General features: G+C 35.6%; 1 protein-coding gene across 2 annotated transcripts in view; it reads right to left on the bottom strand.

Moving 5' to 3' along the window:
- CSTF77 (Tetratricopeptide repeat (TPR)-like superfamily protein) overlaps positions 1-22,363 on the bottom strand; it is a 318,878-nt gene that overhangs the window by 18,789 nt on the left and 277,726 nt on the right. For both annotated transcript variants that reach the window (XM_089800149.1, XM_089800150.1), the window contains 2 exons: positions 22,251-22,317; positions 22,047-22,160 (listed from right to left, as the gene is read on the bottom strand). In XM_089800149.1, the coding sequence (XP_089656275.1) occupies positions 22,047-22,160; positions 22,251-22,317 (181 nt within the window). The remainder of the gene's footprint in view (positions 1-22,046; positions 22,161-22,250; positions 22,318-22,363) is intronic.

Raw genomic sequence — 22,363 nt, 5'->3', positions numbered from 1 at the left:
GCCTTTGGCTGCTGTTAATTACATTAGTCAGAATTTCAGAACTTTTTTCAAACTTAAGACTGTTATTCAATTTGGCTGTGCTTTTCTCCAAATCACTTTTCAACATGGTGACTTCCTCCTCTAATTTGGCATAGTCCACTTCATTAGCATTCAAGTTCCTCATCATCTCACCCCGATCTCATTTAACTTCTTCAAGTTGTTCTTTTAAAATTTCAATTACTTTGTTTGACTCCTTTTGGGCTTCATACAATTCCTGAATTTGTGACTTTTGTTTAGCATTCTTCTTCTTGAGTTTTTCTTTCTCCTAGTAGGCATAATGAAGTTCTTCCATGATGTCAACATCATCTTCCTCATCGTGGTCATCTTCTTCATCTTTCATAAGTTCATGTTGGTTTGTCATATCATCATTTTCTGTCACCATGCACATTCCAAGTGCTACCTTATCACATATATTTGCTTCCATGTTATCAATACAATAATCACTATTTATCGAATCATCTCCTATTTCAAAGAATTCATTGTCTATCACTTCAACTCTATCAGTTAGTGAGTTGTTATTGATTTTCTTTGAATTTCCTTTTCTTGTATTCTTTTTCCCATGTGTGCTCACTAGATCTACCTTCAAGCGGTTAAGCTTTGTAGAAGGAACCAACTCTAATACCAATTGAAGAGCACATGATTATACTGAGAGGGGAGGGGAGGTTGAATCAGTAGAATAACAAATTTGCCAATTTAAAAAATTCTATCCAAATAACTTTAAATGTTGGAATCAACAATTATGCACGTGAACACAATAACACAAGATTTACATGGAAAACCAATAAGGGAGAAAACCACGACACTAAATGCTTTTATATAAACTTTATTCTTTTACAATGTATTGTAGGCTACGACCTCTATGTTTATGAGCACCGACTCACTGGAAGCTCCAACGCACACTTCGTAGGCTCCACCCCATTGAAAGCACCAACTCCCGCTTCTGTCTTGGAAAGCACCAACCCACTGCACAAATACTTTTTATCCACCTTGTCAATGTTGCTTACTTCAACTAATGGACACCTTTTAGCACAACTTCTTTTCTTCAAACTAATTATTTACTATACATATGCATACTTCAATCTGCTATATGTTTTTTTAAATACTTCTACAAATCTACCTATATCTCTTATTTGTTTAATTCCTCTTCTCAAACTTGTTTCACATATAAATCTGCTGACATATATATTTATATATTCTATAGCTTCTTCAAAATTTCATCATTTTAATTCTTCTCCCCTCATACTTTACTGCGCTTCTCCTTTTCTTCTCACACATGCATTCCATATTTTTTACACTTCTAAAACCAGCTTCTAAAATGTTTTCCTTACTTCAACTCTAATGCTCTCAATTATATATATAATAACTCAGACTTTCGCATCTGATTATATATCTTCCCTTTCACTCCTCATGAACTCGTCTCACATTCCTTACTTTTTTCGAAATGAAATAACTCCTGATTTATATTCCATTCAATGTAAGATGTGACTTTTCATTTTGAAGAGTCATATCTCTTAAAAAATAAATAACACCTCTCTCCTTATAATCACGTCATTTACTTTTAACAAAATCCCAGCTTTATACACAATTTTTTAATGATTTTGATCATTTTAATATTTGTCTTATTAACATATTATCTTCCTATGCTCGAATGGTATGGATGCTCCGTAAATGACAGATTAAAAAATTTCAAGCATATTTGCAACAGCTGCTTTCACCATATTCTGAGGATTACTTCTTGATATCACATCTCTAAAATCTCATAGCCAATGCCTTCTTATATATATATATATATATATATATATATATATATATATATATTGATTGTTGTTTTTTATTTTGTCCGCCCAAACCTTCTCTTACATAACGGACACACTCTAAATCTGCAGTGTTATCTTCTTTGATAATTAACGTCAAAGCCTCCTTTTTAATCGATCTGATTACTTGAATTTGTTTATACATTGACTTTAAAACTGGTGAAGCCATCTGTGTATAAATATCTGACGAGCCCCTTTGTTAACATATCTCATGATGATAACTTGGTACAAATTTACTTGTTTCTTGACGGCACGTATTGGTCGACTTCCAGTTCTGAGTTGTCGATAAAATGATATCCTTTGAAAGTTTGTTATATGATTATTATCGCTGCCTTCACAAGTATTATTTCTGTGTATTAATGGTTTCCTTTGGTCAAAGCTATTAACACGTCGCTGCTGAAGAAGTATTCAAATGTTTGCTACATATTTGTCCTTGTCTGACGTAGCTTGTGGATTATTTGAATTTGTCCTCATATGACTCATTTCGTTGCCTTATGTACTTGGTAATGAACTGTAGATTCTGTATTGAATCCTGCTATGTATGTTGGTCAATTCGTAGAGTTCATATTGCTTAATTTTTTTGCATTTGCCTTTCCTACAAATCACCATCGATATATTGAATTTCTGTATATGTTCTGAGATAATCGCACTTTCATAATCACACTACTTTATAAATGTTATCGATGATTTTTGCTTCAGTATAATATTTCTTGTAAGCTGTATGTTTTGTTATCATTGTTGCAAGCATAGCATTGATTCCGTAGCCTGTTATTAGACTGTTATGTCAATTTCTTCTCTGCAAATGTATATGGACATTTTCTTATTCTTAATACTTCCGCAATTACATTCCTTCACCATGGTTGCAAGGTAGGATATATATATGGATCGCTATTCAGATTTGATTTCACAAGGAAACATTAGTTTCTACGCTATTGCTCATCATTGTAGTCTTCTCCGTCACTATGTTATACAATCTTCTTGTCTTTTATCGAAGCTCTGTATTACTCTAACATAGTCACCAGCACTCTGTATCTAATAATCTGTGTAAACAAGGTAAACAAATCAGGTAAACAAATTATGCTTATTTCTCTCTGTGTCACTATCTGAATCTTGTCTTGTTAATCATTGAGCCTTGCATACTTCACAAAATTCTTTGTAGATTCATACTATGGTTGTGTGCAAATATTCTTATCACAACTCCTATAATACATTCTTTAAAAACTTCTTGTATAATTAGCTTTAGTCTCCTTTGACATCAATGACGAACTTGTTTTCACTTTTGACATCGACAACAATATTTTCATCATCAGGATGTGCAATGATTACCAGATGTTGAATGAGAGGAAAATTAAGAATCAGTATCATAGCCAATGCATTCATGAGCTGATAGATGAGCTACATGGGGTATGCGACATCTCCAAGATTGATTTGAGAGCCGATTATACCTAGATTAGAGAGAAGAAAATCTTCAAATGTCACTATGGACACTTTGAGTTTTTAGTCATGCCTTTCAGTTTGACTAATGCTCCTGCGACATTCCAATCCACCATGAACAGAGTCTTCCACAACCAATTGACGAGATCTATTCTGGCCTTTTCTGATAATATTTTTGTGTACATCAAGACGTGGGATGATTATATAGTTCATTTGGATCTAAAGTTGGATATTTTGGAGAGGGCTTCCTTGTATGCCAAGGAGTTCAAATGTGACTTGGGTATGACAAAGTTACTTTATCTTGGGCATATTATTAGTGCAGAGGGAGTTTGCAAGGATCCTGATAAGGTGTGCTATACTTGATTGACCTAATCTAGAGAACTTGACACAACTTAGAGGGTTTATTGATCTGTGTGCATTTTACTACAGATTTATGACAGGATTCTCACGTCCTGCAACTCTTCTTACTGATTTGACCTATAAGTGTGCTTTTGAGTGGACCTCTCAGGCATAGGAGTGCTCTGGGAAGTTCAAGCAGATCATGACATCATGCCCGATTCTCGTATTGCCAAATTTCTCAAGGCCTTTTGAATTGCATTGTGATGCCTCTAGTGAGGCATTGGTCTTGTTCTTTCTTAGGATTTCCATTTGATTGCCTTTGAGAGCAGGAAGTTCAGGGGTCCTAAGAGAGCTTTTAGTGTGTATGGCAAGGAGATGTTTTCCATTATGCATGCTTTGGCCAAGTTCAAGTAGTATTTAGTTAGCACCAAATTTTGCATCAAAATTGACCATAATTGCCTGAGGCATTTCCTTGGACAAAGAGATCTCAATGACACAACAAAAGTGGGTTAGTAAGCTTCATTCTCATGATTTTGACATCTCATATGTTAAGGGTAGACAAAACATAGTTGTCGATGCCCTCTCTTGAAGATCCCACTTAGGTGTTATGACTGAGGTATTTGAGGACTAGAGACACTTGATTATTGTTGAGTATGCCATGGATCTATGGACATGTGGTATTATTGATGGAACTATACTAGACAATAGGTATACTCTTGTAAATTAGATGATAATTTACAATGGGAGGGTTTTATTGATCCTAGGATCGAGTGTCAAAAAGGTTGTGTTGTAGGCCTTTCATGATTCCCCATTAGCTGGACATCCCAGGTTCTTTAAGACATACAGAAAGATTCAATTGAGATTCACATGGAAGGGCTTGAAGAGAGATATGCACCAGTATGTTAGAGAGTGCCCCGTTTGTCCACAGAACCAACAAGGGCATACTTATCCAACCAGTTTACTGTAAACACTTCCCATTCATGAAAGGAACTGGGAATGTTTATCTATGAACTTCATTGTGTGCTTGTCAAAAGCCCAAGGCACAGATTGGATATTGGTAGTGGTGGATCATCTCACAAAATATGGATACTTCTTCCCCTTCACCAATACATTTTCAGGAATGCAGGTAGCTGAGTTGTTTTTCCAGGAGATCTTTAGGTTGGGTTTACCCCAGAGTATTGTGAGTGAGTGAGATGGCGAATTTATAAGCCACTTCTAGTGCAAGTTGTTCAAGTTGTGTGGGATAGAGTTGACTCCAAGCACTAGTTACTACCCTCAGATTGATGGTTATCTTTGGTGTAGAAACAGGGCTGGGTGAAGTGGATCTATTTATGTGAGTATTGATATTATTCCATTCACCATATGTCTATTCAGATGACTTCTTTCAGAGCCCTATGTGGGTATGATCCTCCAAGTTTAATGGATTTGTTGTTCAATGACAGTAGGGTGCCTAGTGCAAGTAATTTATTGCGACATAGTTATCATGACTATTGTCGGTGAAATGTATAGTGTAGCCGACAGGTAGAGTAGTATCCAAACGGGCGTGTGATGCTTGAGTCACCCCTTCAAAAAGGTATATGTACACGTCCGAGATGGACTTTGGAGTAATCATTGTGATCATTGTAGTCATTGTATTCGGATTGTAATAATTGAGTGCATATTTGAATAAAGTATTTGTTCTGCTTTGGAACATGCTATACTACATGTGTTAAGCTTCTTTACCCTATACGGTAAACATTTGGCCCCGTTGCATATGGCGGAGGCAGTGGAGAAGGCTATGGGTGTGCAGCAGGAACACCCGATAGTGCAGGAGAGAGGGATGAGAGAGATATTTTTGGCGGATGTAGCAGCCCTAGCGACTCAAGCTCGCCAGGTGTTAGATTCGACAGAAACTCAGGCGTTGGAGTCAGTGGTGAAAGAGCTGGAGGGAGTCATATCTTTCATGAGATTGGATGTCCAACTGCCTTTACAGTTTGTTTTGAGGAGAGGGGATGGTTGGATGTGGAGACTGTGGAGATGCGGCAAGACTAGGCCATGACGAGAGACCCTGAGATGGGGAGCCAGGTAGAGGCTCTAATTCATGAGATAGCAAAGTTACATAGGGAGGCGTACTACACTCTTCGGAGGAGTCAAGCGGATTAGGTAGCAACTGAGAGAGCTCGAGAGGAGTCAGCTGCCAGGTTAGCTTCAAAGAGCGCAACCTGGGAATCTGAGAGGGCGGCCTGGCAATCCGAGAGGACAGCCCTATTAGCCAGATAGAGTCAATTGGTAGCAAAAAAAGAACAGTTGGCAGCAGAGAAGGAGGAGTTGGGAGAAGTCGGAGAGATGATGCAGTCAACCCTAGAGCTTCAAATGGAAGCAGAAGCAGAACTGAAGATTAGGAAAGAACAAGTCTACAAGCTATGAGCAGAGCTGAACAAGTTGAGGGCGCGGACGACCACTACACCAAGGACACATCCCTTTGTCTAGTATTTATGCACTGATGTATTATGGTTATTTTGAGTTTTGTTGTATTGTCGTCCGGAGATGACTTTTCTTTTGTGGGGGATGATGTTGTCGATAAAATGTATAGTGTAGCCGACGGGTAGAGTAGTATCCGAACGGGTGCGTGACACTTGAGTCACCCCTTCGGAAAGATATATGTACACGTCCGAGATGGACTTTGGAGTAATCATTGTGATCATTGTAGTCATTGTACTCAGACTGTAATCATTGAGTGCATATATGAATAAAGTATATGTTCTGCGTTGAAATGTGCTATACTACATGTGTTAAGCTTCTTTACCCTGTACGGTAAACAATGAGGATTCCGGAAGCCAATATTTAGAGGATACAGAACCAACAAAAGTATGCTAATCATAGAGAGGTGCTCCCTCTTCCTAGGTTAGTGATATGGTATATCTAATGTTGTGGCGTTACAAGCAATCATCTATCCATAAGAGTGGAGATGAGAAGCTCAAGCCTCATTATTATGGACCATTTCATGTGGTTAGACGGGTTGGTGAGGTGGCTCATTAGCTTGATTTGTTAGTGATCAACAAAGTACACAATATGTTCCATGTGTCACGTCTCAAGAAGGCGTTGGGTGGTCCTGCTATCCCATCTTTTGTTTCGCTACACCTTGATGACGAGGGGAAGTTAGAGCTGATCCCTTAGGCAATAATGGATACCATAGAAAAACATCTGCACAGGCGGGTCATTAGGGGGTATGTGATGCAGTGGAAAGGTTTATTTGTTGAAGATGCTAATTGGGAGTTAGAGGATATTCTTCAGCATCCAAGATTTCGATTGCCCGAGAACAACCAATCTTGGGAAGGTGGGACTATGATGTCCCCTTTCTAGAAAGCTTTAGGAGCTTGATTATGTTAGCTCATCATTGTGACCCCCATGAGACAACAACTAGATATGAGGGTCTCTGGCGATCAACTTACTATTCATAGTAAGTCAGTAGAGTTCATTTCCTTTTTTAGCAATGCACTATGGTGATGCCTTGAGTTTGGCTGTTTCGATATTCTAACGGAACCATGGCAGTTTCTTGGCTAAGAGAATAACGAAAGGAATTTATTAAGTTTTACATAATTAAATAACTTTATGAGTAAGTAATTATTATAATACTTTGTGCAATTATATTATTAAAAGTACCTCATTGTGCAAGCAAAAAGCAAATATGTTAAGTGAAACGTGTAAATATGAAGTCTTTTATGTGAAAGGTATAAACTTGAAGCCTCTAGCCTTTGGGTGTGAAGAAGAAGCCACTTGATTTAAAATGTTATAAAAGTAAGCTCTTGGAGATGGAAAAATCATCCTATGCATTTATTATTTGGTGAATTTTGGAGTTGAGGGTTTGAGCTGAGGAAATTGTGAATTTCTTTCAGAGATTGTTAGCAATTTGAATTGGTTTCAACTGCCAGTGAATTGTGCCTGATACTGCTGCTAATTGGGATTGAATTTCTGAATCGATCCATACTGGAAGAATAACATGGCTGCTGTAGATAGGTCTGAGGAAGAAAGATTGAGAGTTCAGGAAATTCTGAGGTGTTGGAAAGGTATTTTGGCATTTGTTTGTGCATGTGCAGAGAACTCGGGCCAAGGGAAAGGCTGTGATCAGTATTAAGGGCCAATGCTAGTATATTCAGGGGCTGCGTTACCAAAAGTCAAGGCCTGCGTTTCTGCTGGAAGGTTGACGCTAACATTAGAAGACAATTTGTAAGATCAACCTCAGTTGAAGACCAGAGTTTTACACCTGCTGTATCTAGCTCTTGCTTTTGAAAATAAAAAGGTGTGGGTATTGCATATCATTGTAAATATTTTTATAGACATTAGTGTGAGTTTCTGATTTCTATACATTGTCTTCTATCAATTTCTGAAAATGCAAAAATAAGAAATGTTTTAAAACACAAAGAAAAAGCATTCTTCAGCACAGTTTGAGTGAGAGCCAGCAGGGTTCTTCACAAACACAACTTTATTTTGCCTAAAATATGGTTACAATGAGTTTTCAACTTTTCACTAATCAAAACATTATTTTTGATAGTATTCATGGTTGATTCAGACATAAGATTTGGGCAAGGAAATACACGTTAGAAAATTAGGAGTCAGGACATCTACATTTAGTCCCTCTCCCTAGCCCCAAACATATGGTAAGAATCATGCTCACTTAGAATGAAGAAGGTAGCTGAGTAGGTGTGCTTTTTAACTGTAGCAATGCCTCAAAACAAACTGGATGCTTTGGCTGATCTAAAAGTAGGAGATGCCAAACACAGTGAACCTTCAGCAAGGTCTTAAATCTCTTGAGATTTATTTGTTGGCTCACAAATTAGTTCAATCTCCGATTCAAGGCCTCTTTTCCTCGTGCACATGTTGTGGTAACTGATAAAATTGCTTCCAGCGTCTTCACATTTTCAAGGCAGTGCTATGTCATCAAGAGTATTGGGAGAAGTTATATTAATGTTGAAAAGTGACAAAAGTAGGTGAATGGGACTCAATATTATGTCAGTTTATAGTAGAAATTTCTATGAAGAGAACATGCTAGGAAATAAAAATAAAGAAACAAAAGAACTAAAAAATGAAGTAATACAACACCAAAATAGGTGTTTAATAAACCAATACAAATAAGGGTATTTTAAAACAAAATCCACAAAGAACAAGTGCCAATGAAAATTGGAAGAGTAGGAAATAAATTTCATCAAACATCTATATCAAATCTTGATGGAAGGAATCCTCAATGTCATCATAAAACACTGTAAAAAGACCAATACACAATCTGGTAATGTTCATCAAGGAGTGTAGTTGAGATTTGTACATGGTGGTGCGAGGAGGAAGCCCAGCACATTCTATAGAATCTCTCCTAGCATTCAAGGCCCAAGAGAAGGAAATGTCGATTTTATCTCGAATTACTCTAATAAGATTGATACACAATCAAGTAATGCTCATCAAGGAGTGTTGAATGTTGAGATTTAAGCCATGGTGGTGCAATGAGGGAGAAAGTTCTTTCCCTTGAATATCACCTAACATCCAAGGCCACTGAAACTCACGTAATACTGAAGTAGCATATCATGCGTGGGTATCTCTACCACCAAGGGGGCAGTCAGGGATGAGCTATAGCCATGTCATCTATAAGAAAATTCTAATAAGGGATGAGAGTCATGAACCTTATCGTCATATACACATATTCTAGCAAGTATATTTATATGCAGTATAGTAATTGCATTATTCGTTTACTAGCCCAATCACTATCACCACACCAACATCCATACCTCTCTCAAGGTGATTGTGTTATCTCATATCCATCCTTCTACTCCATCACTGAGATCTAACATAGTTGTTTTCAGATTTTCTTGCAATGTATCAAATTTAATTGGTTTCCAATAGCAGATTCTTTTGAACATCCTCATCAATTTCCTTTCTAGAGGTCATCCTCAAATCTCCATCACTTTGCAAAGAAAGTACTTTCCTAATAATACCATGATTTTTTCTTTGGCAAATTATTCTTCACTTTTTAATTTGAGACTTTGCTTATGCAAGAACCCCAATAGGTTCTAGCTTCACCTCTGTAATATCCCTTGCTATTCTTGGTGCAAATTTGAATTTCAACTTATTTTGTCAAACACTTATCATAGTATCTCTATCTTAAGGTCTTTTATTTTCAGATTGTTTTTACTTGTTTTGAATGGTTTTAAGTGGAGTTTAAATGCTTGCAAATGATTACTAAGATATCTAGACAAAGAACTAAAATGCAAATGCAATCCTTTCTGTCTTTTTAAATGCATACATATAATTCCTTCATGTAAAATATGCACCTATCACCAATGGACATTTTCTCAAACACTGGCATGCATGCATTCAATTCCAGCAAAATTGTAATCTTCGCAATCTTTTCCAAAGTGTTATAGTATTTCACGATAACCTTCTCAGAAACTAATTTGGTATATTCACACAACAAGACCAAGTGTTACAACTCCAATGCTTATGAGCACTCCTTCAAATGACGATTCAAGGAGATGTTTCTTTCATGCACCAATACCCTCGACTGTTGTTTGTATTTTAAATCACCATATGAGGGAATATAACAACAGTAGCTATTGCTTACTAATAGTGCTGAACGAACATGCCAGAGACGTTTTTGTTTTGCCTAATAATCATAGATGGCATTGGAATTGCATATAACGCCTCCCTAATTTGCAGCTATAGAATTGTCTTGGAGTTTGACATGTGTAATCAAATCCAGCGATGAGTAACTTAAAACTCCAAATTAGCTTGCCAATCTCCTAAAGGCATGTGACACTTCACAACATCATTACTAATTGTTTTTTTTCGTCCTGCTATAGAATACATAGATTTCTTCAATTTGACAAATACAAACATTGTTGAAGTCTTGGTGAAGGCAAACAACAACTCACATCTCAACCTGCTGTATGATACATTCTTTGCCTTTCCCTTGGTGACACATATCTTGCATCCCAAATCAACAATTTTGCGTGTGGGTGAGCTTTTAGAAGTTTTATATCCTTGAACAATATTTTTTCCTTGCTTAACAACCCACATCAAGGGTTATCTCAGCAAACGATTTTGCCATTCTGCCAAAGATTTTAAACATCAATATATTGCTGCAAGTTTTCCTCTAGAGCAGATATAGAATGTTGATCATGACATCAAGCAGTGACTCCTAACTCGTCAATTTCTTTCGCAATTTCTTCGAATGATGTTGTTGTTCAAACATAGCTTAGAGATTTATTCTTTTCCCGACTATTGACTTAATGCCTCAAATGTTTAATGCCTTCTCGAGAATGACAAATAATATATATTGATAATTTGAATAGTCCCAATGCCAATATTGAATCAAAGCCCACAATATATAAAATATAAAATTACTACAAAATCAAAAAGTTAGTGACCGATAATAAGAAATGTGCCAAATATTTGCATAAAGCGCTTGACTACACTATTATCGTGATGGTGAAAATATTCTTATATTGACAATGTTATTTATTGGAATAAACTTCTCCAAACTTCAATAATCATGCCACCAATATCAGAGATTGAAGCACTAAAATAACCTCAGAATGTTCTGTAAATTTCCTTAAATTTGACAAGTACTACAGAACTGCAAATATCATAACTCCCAATTTGACAAACCTATAGGCTGTCAAGATACACGGCTCTGATGAAAACTTCTAACAAATAATTCCTGGTTTTGAATATGATAAACCTTTTTTGTATATATGTTTCACATGCTGGCAAGATCAATGCTCTGATACTACTGTAATATCGTGAATGGATATTCTCTCCCAATAACCCCAAATTAATGTTGAGTGCAAACAGATTTGTTTATGCAGTAAACTTCAGATTTGACCAGCAAATAAACAACAATTTGTTCATATAGAAAACCTCAGAAATTTCTATTGTATTATAATATTCAGCAATACAACAGCATGACCAACAAAAGCTCATATAAATTCTTCAGAATATGTTATTGCAATATACAACGGCAACACAATTACAAGCACCGAATATCCAACTTAAAAACAGTATTACAATCAAATAGGAAATACTAAGATATATGCATAGAATGAACTTCGCCTCCAATCCACCACAAGATGAACCAGGTTTGAGTCTGATTCACAAGAAGAGCCTGAAGGTGTCTGTCCTCAGGATCATGAAACTCAAACCAAAGCTTCCACTTCCTCAAAGGGAAAACTGAAAACAATATCCAAAACCAAGCACATGTAAAATGAACTCTTCTTTTAAGGACCCAACCTGTAACTCTTCAATTTCCTATTCCTGTCCTTTCCTTTTACCAATTCATCTCTTATTAACCCCTTTTATAATATTAAATTGACTTTAATAATTCTGCATTAAGTCTCCCTTAAGTCAATATTAATATAAATATGGGTTGGCCTATTAATTCTCCAACGCCCTAGAAAAAGGCGGCATTACATTAAGGTTGAATATCATGATAATAGCAATTTAATAATCAGGTCATGGGTGTGAACAGTGATATGGAGAAATTAAACATTCATAACAGCGACTTGCATTCAACATCCCTTGACTATATCCAATATACGATTAAGAGAAAGCATCAGAATAATGGAAAGCAATTATAATTGGGTTATAAAAGAAGCACAAGTTAGAGATTATGTAGAAATCATACTAAACCTACTTGTATATTTAGGATCATGTTAATAACTTAGTCCCAAAGCAAAGGAATATCATCTGAATCGGCGATACCAATAGCAATTAAACAATATCGACTAAAGGCAAAAACTATGCAATATGAAGAGGCATGAACATTATTCGATCTCGATTAGGATGGCACCGATTAGTGATATCTAATCAACAAAAAAAAGGGTCAAACGAAAGACACGACTCATCAAACTTGAAGATTGCCACCCTTTGATTTGAGATAAAAGACTTCGATCAAACTCATTCAAGATTCATCATCAATTTGGAAATTTCTCTCATCTTTTATCCATTTGTGGATTTGCTCTATTGAGCAATTGCCTATTTGGCATTATTGGTTGCATACACATAAAGCAAGATCACATACAACACCTTGATGCAAGAATCAATTGACTATATCAGAAAATGGCAGCACTTTCAGAGTTGCATAAACATGCTGACATTTTAGACACAACAATTATTGCTCTAAGTAGAACTGATTGCATGATTTGAAGGATTGCATTAGAAACATAAATTCTATCATTATAATCTAAGGGGGTGCTGATACAGATGTGGATGCATATGTATATAAATAGTTCAAAATAGCGTTGATATCTCATTTTCTTGCAAGATTTTGAGGCTGGCAGTGAAACTTATATTTTTCACACGAGAATTCTAGGATGAGAAGGTCAGAACTTCTCCGCGACTTTTTGACACTTCTCAGTGAGAAGACTTCAAGTTCTTGCGAGCCTTACTAGTTAAACCGGCTGGGATGGCCAACAAAACGGCAAAACATATTTCCTTTCCAACATTAAGTGTCTTGGGTGGAGGAGAACGGTTTAGGAGTTAGGAGCGGATTCAAAGCTCTTTTCAAGCAAATCCAGATTCACAAGTAAGTTTCTTAAATTTTTGCTCTTTTGAGTTAGAAATCGTTTTGTCTTGCCTTACTTGCATAACTTGCATTTAACTTTATTAAGACTCTAGAATACCATTTGTAATGTTCTCTAATACATTTTAGAGTGTAATGACTAGGATCTAACACCATGTTCTTGCAATTTTTCCAAAAAAAAATAAAAATCATAGTTTTCTCAATAATTTCATAACCTAATACATATTTTGTTTTATTCTTTCAAGTTTCAGCTCTTGTTTAAACTTTAAACTTATTTGAGGTTTAATCTAATATAGTTTGTTCCTATATATGTTTATTAAATTTCTAAATTTGTGGATTATTTTGTACGCGTAGGTTGATTTTACATTAAATGGCAAATATGGATTCCTCTAAAACTACGTGAGCTATAGCATCTGGCAGTGGCCCCATAGATGCATGTCCATCTAGATTCACAGGCACACACCCTAAAGGAGCTAGAGACTTTGCATGTAAATATGGCTTTGAAGGAACGGAGTATGATAGTGTGATATGCCTAAAGTGCAAAAAACAAATTCGTGGAAGCATATCTCGTTTGAAGTACCACCTTGTAGTTATACAAAAGCGTGACACAAGGGTTTGTGATAAAATTACAGAGGAAATAAAAAGAGAGATGATTTCTTTTCTCAGTGCACAAGAAGAGAAGAAGTTGAAAAGGAAAAGGGCAAAATTGGTCGTGAGGGCATCCATTTCCGAATCGCAAGGTATGTTTCCTTTTTAAGAATCATATATTATTTTCTAATCAGCAATATTAGTTTGATTGTGCTAAAAAAATGATCATGATTCATAATGAAATGATGTGGGTTGTGACTAGGTATCCTAGTCACCCTTGATGAAGAAGAAGCAACACTTGAGGGGATAAAGGGCTCTCTCCATGGCCCACGGATCCACACACCGAGTAGTGCCAAACCCTCACGCTTAGCTTCCACATCCATTGGTTCTAATAGACCACAAAAATCTTCTATTGATGGTTATGTTTTGTATAGAAACACACCTAGAGCACAACCTAATGGAACCCAAAAATGCCATGGCAAAGAGAAAATCTTTAGATCTTACCCACTACTTATATTCAAACAATATGCTTCAAACCACCAACAAAATGAACACCAAAAGAATAAATAAAGACGTGTTTCAAGATAGTCTTGCTATTATTTGTCTTCAGATTAAGCATATATGCAAGACCATATTGTATAAAAGAAAGATTGAAGGTTAATAGAAGATTGGATAAGCATCTAGAATGAACAAATACTTATCATGAAAATCATATGGCAGTGCAAATATACTACAGCAAACACAGTGTTAGCAACATCTCTAGATATCAACGACATAAATAAATGGAGTTGTCATTACCAGTATCACTGATATCTAAAAGAGATCCCTATTATTTCTCAAAAGATCATGTGTATTGATATGACACAATCAAACAGTAATATCGTTGAGATCCACACATGTGATGGAGAATTCATGGCAAATAAATGCCATGTTAAACATCCACATTAGTTAATGAAAAAATAGCAACGAATTCATTACGTCCCTAAGATTGAAGGTAACATTGCCGGTAATATGAATGAAGACATTCACATAGGATCGAACATAAGATTTTACCATTATAAGAGAACTATCGTTCACATATAAATGGAATTGTGCCTACATTAAGGTCATTCATACGAGGGAAAAAGACAATGGAAATAATATATGAAGCCCGATAAAGACAAATACGGATGCCATCAATTCCATGTCAAGAATCAAACAAGAGGCCACACACGACAATTATCATGCCAACAATGGAAATGGTGTTCAACGACAATTGTCAATACATCAACAGCGATGGAGTCAAAATAACAAGCCCGTCAGAGACCAATGAAATAATCAAAAGAAGCATGTGGGAAATACATATGGTGAAGATGGCAATGAACTGTGTCAAGATTGACAATATAAAGAACTATAAGACTGTGATAAATTGGTGCAGATCATTATCAAAGAAATTCATAAAGTAATAACTTCTGCCCCTGGATAAAGGATTCCATATTGTCCATGTCAAAAAACCTTGGACATAAATAGAAAGCAAGAATCAATCAAAGACATGAACGACTCTAATGAAGCCACGCGTTTGGAAAACACCCTCATTAAACTTTAGGACGACCATGTAAGCAGATGTGCCTGTGACGGGAAGATGTAGTTAAAATTAATTTTCCTATGGTTGCAAAAGAGTGAACTTTACACAGCAAATGAAGATTTTGCTCTTTAATTTTTGGTCAGCAAATTATTTAATCAAAAGAATATGAGATATGCGATCAAGGAAGATGAATGCAACGATTAGTTAACATAAGAAAGGATGTGATTTATTTTTATGCAAGGAAGTGACTTTTGAAATTGAAAAGTTACGTTCCTTTAAATATTAGGATATAAATATGAACACGAAAATATATTCTAAAGATACACTTGAACATTCACACATTCTCAAGAAGAAGCATTTTATATTTATTTGTAGGAAGGAGGAATAAGGGCTTAAATACAACTTGTAATATAAATTCATATATTTATATAATAAAAGAAAAGGCCTTTTGTTTATTTTTTAAAGAGATGGAGATTTAAACTGTAGATGATTCATCCTCTATAATTATTTTTTAAATTATGCGTACAATTTAAATATCAGATAAGTGGACATGGTCAATTAGCATCTTGAACTCAATCATCACAGAACATGTGAAATATCAAATTGTTTCTGTATTTCTGTCGAGTTTGTCTCCCTATGAGAGGAGTTAAAGTTCAATCTGGACTAATTTAAGATTGCATATATATTTGATTTGTCACATCTTAATTATTTAATTGTTGGTAGTACAAGTGCGTAAAACATTATAAAATTCTATGGGAAAATCTTCACTAAAGTTGACTCTATTGCCCAAATAAGTTAAAGCACGGGTCTATTGGATCTATATTTGAAGTTCGAAAATCTATGACTTCCTTCCTACAAGCATCAAATTCATTATTGACAAACATTATACAAAACATCCAACTATTCTAAAGTACTCAACATTCAATTTCATTTGAATCGAGTTATAGAACCTTGCCAGCCAAAGAACTCCCAAGCTTAAATTCGCTTTAGAAAAGCTCTAAACCAAGTGATCAGGTTTGAAGAGAAGGTCTACCCAATAGGTGTAGTGGAGCTTGAAGTGCAGGGGAATCAAGGTGATTCTCGTTCATAGGTCAGAACTGATTGCGGAATCCTATCAAAAAAGTGGCAAGCTCTTGAATTTCCAATCTGCGGTTTTGCAAACCAACACAACCATCATTGGAGGGTATTGAATGAAACAATGATGTGCATCAACAAGTTGACATTCAATGTGCCAATTTTATTTTTTTAACCTCTCCTTCAATGTTGCAGCAAGTCCATATTTTTCTGAATTTTGTGACTAGTTGTATAGTAGCAAGAAAGCACTACAAGCCACCCACTCCTGCAAACTTGAGTGGGAGGGTAGCTTACTTGTTTCAAACTTTAATACTTCTACAATTTTACAATTTACTTATTTTTGTTGAATGTAATTTTTTTTAATCAAAGTTCAGTACTTAATGTCATTTTCTTTTGTGCTTGTGGATTACTAAAAGTTGTTGTTTCTAGGGCTAAAGATGTGGTTGAAGAGAAAAAATTTAAATGGAAACATATGGCTGCACCATAATTTCAGATGGATGGATGGATGGAAAAAACCATACAATCATCAACTTTTCGGTTTCTTTTAAGGATCAAGTAGTCTGTCTTAAATCCTTGGATGCCTCTGACAAGGTAAAGACAGCTGAGACTTTGGCTCTAATACTAGAGAATGTTGTGATGGAGGTTGGGGCTGAAAATGTGGTGCAAATCATAATTGACAATGCAGCGGCATATGTGGCAATGGGTAGGATTTTAAAAGAAAAGCATAGCACGCTCTTTTGGTTTGTATGTGCAGCGCATTTTATTGACCTTATTTTGGAGAATCTAGGGAAATTGGATTGGGTGAAACCGGTTGTAGACAATGCAAGGAAGATAAAAAAATATATATACAATCACCCTTGGGTCCTTTGCTTGGTGAGAAACTTCACCCAAGAGAAGGATTTGATTAGACTCATGGTCACAACATTTGCAACGATTTTTTTAACATTGCAAAGTGTTCTTCATACGAATCCTTTGAGGCAAATGTTTGTGAGTCCACAATGGCTAGAGTCAAGTTACTCAAAGAAGCCCAATGGACAAAGTGTTGCACACATTGTCTTTGATAGCCTCTTTTATTATCTAGCTATAGAAATTGTGGAGGTAACTTGTAAACTTCAAAAGTTGAATATTTAATTATTTTATACTTATTAATCAAGTCTTTCATTATTATCTTATAACCCTACTCTTCGATTAATAATTGTTTTCTATGTTTCAACTATAGGTGGTGAAGCTTGGGTTAGAGTTCTCCGCTTGGTTAATGGGGAACAAACTCTAATGGGGTCCCTTTATGAGGTCATAGATAGGGCAAAAGAGGCTGTAAGAAATAAATATAGGGGGGATAGCCTAAAATTTCAGCCCATATGGGATATTATTGATAGGAGGTAAAGCAATCAGTTCAAACAACCCATTCATGCAGTGGGGTATTTTCTCAACCCTTGTTACCTCTTCTCTCCATCATACGAGAATCCCAATCGCGAGGTCTTGGAGGGCTTCAATGAATGCATGCAGAGGATGGTACCTAACATTGTAGTGAGAGACCTCATTGTGGCTGAGATGGAAGTGTATCAAAATGCAAAGGGCAAGCTATGCCCCTCAGCCATGGCAAAGAGAGGTAGACGCACTCAAACCCTAGGTACAATATTGGGAATTTGGAGTCTTTCACATGCATGATAAGTAGATAAATACTAAGCTACAAAAACTTGTCTTCACCTTGCTTTCTAACTCTTTAATATTTATCTTGCAGATGCTTGGTGGTGAAATTGGTGGGGAAATGTCCCATATCTGCAAAAACCTTCTCTTCGCATCTTATATCAGCCATGTAGCTCATCTAGTTGTGAGCATAATTGGAGCTTATTTGAATCCATTCACACAAAGAAGAGGAACAAGTTGGCACATAAACGCCTAAATGACCTTCTCTTTGTGCAATATAACCTTAAATTTAAGAAAGGAAGGCAGAGTCAGCATCAGTTGAGCCACTTGATTTGGATGACATAGATCCTTTTGGCGATTCAATAGCATAAGAGCAGTCTCCATTGTTCACTAAGGATGACATATATGATTTGGAGATGCAGGATATGGAGAAGGAGGGTTTTGCACCAAGACTGGATGACATTCAGGAGGAGGGCAATGAGAGTGAAGACATCGACAATAAGTACAGTGACAGTGAAGATTTAAGAGGATGAGGAGTCATTGTCAGTGCCAACATAGACAACTGCTAGGGCTAGAGCCGCTAGTCCTCCTCCCTTTCCCATAGTTTTTACTAGAATCATTGGGAGGGGGAAGAAAAAGATGTAGACTAGTTTCATATTGTACTTGACAATTTGGTATTTGTAGTTTGCTTCAGAGTCTCCAATTACATCAACATTCCACATAAGGATGCAATTTTGTTACTTATTGCATTTATACATATCTAGATCAGCTTGTTTAGTTTGTTTACTCATTTACTGACTCATTAGATGCTTCTACTAATTAAATTTTGTAAAAAAAGTGCATCTTTTTATTAAATTTAAGCTATTTTTAAAATTCCCAATATTTCCCCTAGAAGTTAACGATTTCTCTTCAATATTTGTTGAGAAAACATTTTTTTGCGTCGCCGACAAGTAGTAGAGAACAAGATTTTGAACTATGTGTGTGTGTGTGTGTGTATGCAAGAAATATACAAAACTAAATCATTTGATAGTATGATACTCACCAAAGGTCCAATACCATTAATCAAGATATCTGATAGTTCACAAATATTAAAATAATGTTTAAATATTTAAGTTAATGTTATTTGATTTTTAAAATATTAAAATATTAAAATTTATGTTATACAATTTTAAAAAAGTGTCAATCATTTTAAATTGTCAAATTAAGTACCTTTTGAAGTAGCACCAATGCAACGAGACGTATAAATTTACAATTAAATTAAAACGTTCAAAACCCTAATTAGGGCATTGGAATTGGAGGAGCTTAAAAAAACTATTTGATAGCTTATTTGGAAAATGTTGAGTTCATTATTATCTGATATTTCTCTTTCATGAGAAGAAAAACCCTATGTGGTTTCTAGAGATTGGACTTCTTGTGGATTAAATCCCTCTTGAAGAAGATTAATTCCTATAGCTAAATATCTACCCTGGCTCATATTTGTAGTTATCTTTCTGGTATATTCCTAGTGCATTCAGAATTGACTTATTTTGTGTAGTTTTTTTCAATAGCAGTTTGGTGCTGAGTTTGGAGGATTTAGCACCTTCATTTGACATTTCTTTCCTTGGCATGATTATCCCTTTGTCTTTCAGAGTTTGTGCTTTGACTTTCAACTTGTAGACAAGACGTGAGCTTTCTTTTTGGCATAAGACAAGTAAACAATGCATCTCTAGGCATGGTTATCAGTAGTTTTTGTGCAGGTAAGAGCACCCTTTAATGGTGGCATAAGGTTTAACTATATTGTCTAAAGCCTTCGAGTTTTTACTTTGCTGGCTTCAAATCAGAACTTCTAAGTTGCAGAACTGGGAAAACTTATTGTATGGCAGTTCTATGAAATTCTCCTACAGCTAGCATTTGGTCTATTGTCTTACGAGTTGGCAGAGATTCTAAAGAATGGACTGGTTTCACAACCAGCCATTGGGGCTTCTAGGTGGCATCCACAGGGCACCCAACTCTGCCTCTGCCTCCCCTTGCTTCTGCTTTCACCTCTAGGCCAAAACCTTGTGCATCGATATCTTAGACTATAAGTGATCATTATGGATCAGACATAGCATGTTATAAGATTTCTATCAGAGACAACAATTCGTATTGCTATAAGAAATACATTTATGTAATGTCCCCTTTTCAACACAAGTTGTATGAGTTTGTCATTAGCCTTTTTTGCCATGGTTCCATAGGCTAACCAAGACATTCAAGGGACTTTGAGACCATTTGGCTTAGGTTGTTTCAGTTGCAAGTAACATCAATTCACTTTAGCATAAATATAATTGCATATGTGACCGATTTACAATAATTGTGCAACATCGTCATATTATCCAATACACAGATTAGCCATTGGTTCATCATCCAAGATTTTGAAAGAGCATTGTAGATATATTCTTTTGTTGACCCTACAATGGTATTAGCTGAAAATGATAATGATAACATTCAAAAAAAATTTATAGGTATAACTAGACTCAAGCCTCAATCACATAACCCTTAGTTTGCTTTGGTCTCAAACTAGTAGTTTTCTCTTACTGTTGCTAGTGTGAAAAATATTCATTGTCAGATTCAATCACAAATGATTTTTTCAGCTGCCATTCATTCTCCAATGCTACTTGTTTCTCAATTAAAGCCAATCCCCTAAATATCCAAATCACTTGAGTTACTTCAATATTTGACTTGTTGAATCTCTTCTATGTTTTTGATATTTTTCTTAGTGAAATAAATCTTATGTCTTGTCATTAGAAAGTCTCTAGCAGTATGTTGGCCAACTTAACTAACTTGTCTAATCCATTCAGATCAAGAAGAACCTAGTTGTACATGTTCTATAGTTTATAACCTTAGTTACTCAGGTTCGTTCTTTTGGCCCAGGAACCCTCCCTGGGTTCAAATCAGTTCAAAATATTGGTCCGGTTCGACCCAGGTTCGATCACGGTTTGATTTTCCCTGCACTGGTTCGAACCCGCAATCCAGAAGTCAAACCCAGGCAAATTTTGGCTGCCCAGATTGAATTTGGGACGAAGTTGAGCGAATTTATGCAGATGGGCGAGTTTGAAGTCGCTTTTTATAACAGATTTTATATTTTTTGAGTTCTGGTTGCCCTAAAAAGTGAATGTAAGTAGGTTATTTTGGCTTCTAACATCATTTTTGGTGTGCAAATAGGTGATTTTGTGAGCATATAAGTGATTGAGCAAAAGAAGTTCATGATGCTATGATTACAAATTACGTGTTTAAAGTTTATGCCTATGGTATTTTTGTTGTTTAAATGATTAACTTAGTTTACATCACATGATTTTATCATACTCTATGCTTCTAGCCTTCATAAATATGTATATATATATAATTTTTACATGTTTTTGTACAAACGAACCCAAAACCCTTTCCAAAATTTTGCGGTACCGGAAAACCGGTTCTTCGAACCTGTATTTTGAACCGAACTCGAACCGATAACTAAGTTTATAACTGCATGCTTTGCAGTTTTTTTTTTTTTTTATAGATGATCTATATCCCTTACTGTTCTTTAAGATTGTCTAGTTTTGTAGTTAAACTGAGCGTGCATCAATTTTACACTTATAGCATTTATGAATTGATAAGTTTTATTTCTTCTGTAGCTTTTGTATATTAAAGTATAACTTTGAGTAAGGGCTAAGATCAAAACCAAGACTTGAGATTTGTTTGTTGACAATGGCAATAGTAAAAATATTTGTTTTCATCAGACATACAAAATACCGAGGACAAAATTCCACATCTGGCATCGTATTGAATTTACTTCAATATTAAAAGATGCCAAAGGTTGAATAGGTGAGAAATTTTTCATAACAAATTATAATTCAATAGGCATTCATTATAATTAATAACAAAAGAAAGAGAAAATGTATGCTAGAACAGTTAGTTCATTTAACAGAGAGAAAAACTAAATACAGTACGACATAAGAACCAGTATGTTCCATAGGATCAGCACAGATGTCATAACAATTATATGTACCAGCTTTTTGTCTTGGATCATATATAATCATCCGTGATAAATCTGGACGAATTATCTTTGATGATACAAGTGGTCTCATACCCTCTCCCTGTCCTAAAGAATTCTTATCAAGCCCTGCCAAAAGAAAACTTATAGGCTCACTAATACATCAATCTTGCATGCAATTCCAGAATATTAATATAATGCATTTGTTTGCAGAAGTACCTGGTAAACCATTAGTTTGCACTGTAAAAGTTTTTTCAGGTTTACCATTAAAATGTTTTGCCAGCCACTGCAAATTTATAATACAGATATTAGTGAGATATTTAAATTGTTTC

Source organism: Cupressus sempervirens, chromosome 9 (genome assembly GCF_028749045.1).
Source record: "Cupressus sempervirens isolate cs-2001-9-10 chromosome 9, ASM2874904v1, whole genome shotgun sequence".
Lineage (NCBI taxonomy): Eukaryota > Viridiplantae > Streptophyta > Pinopsida > Cupressales > Cupressaceae > Cupressus > Cupressus sempervirens.
This window is presented reverse-complemented; position numbering and strand designations above follow the sequence as displayed.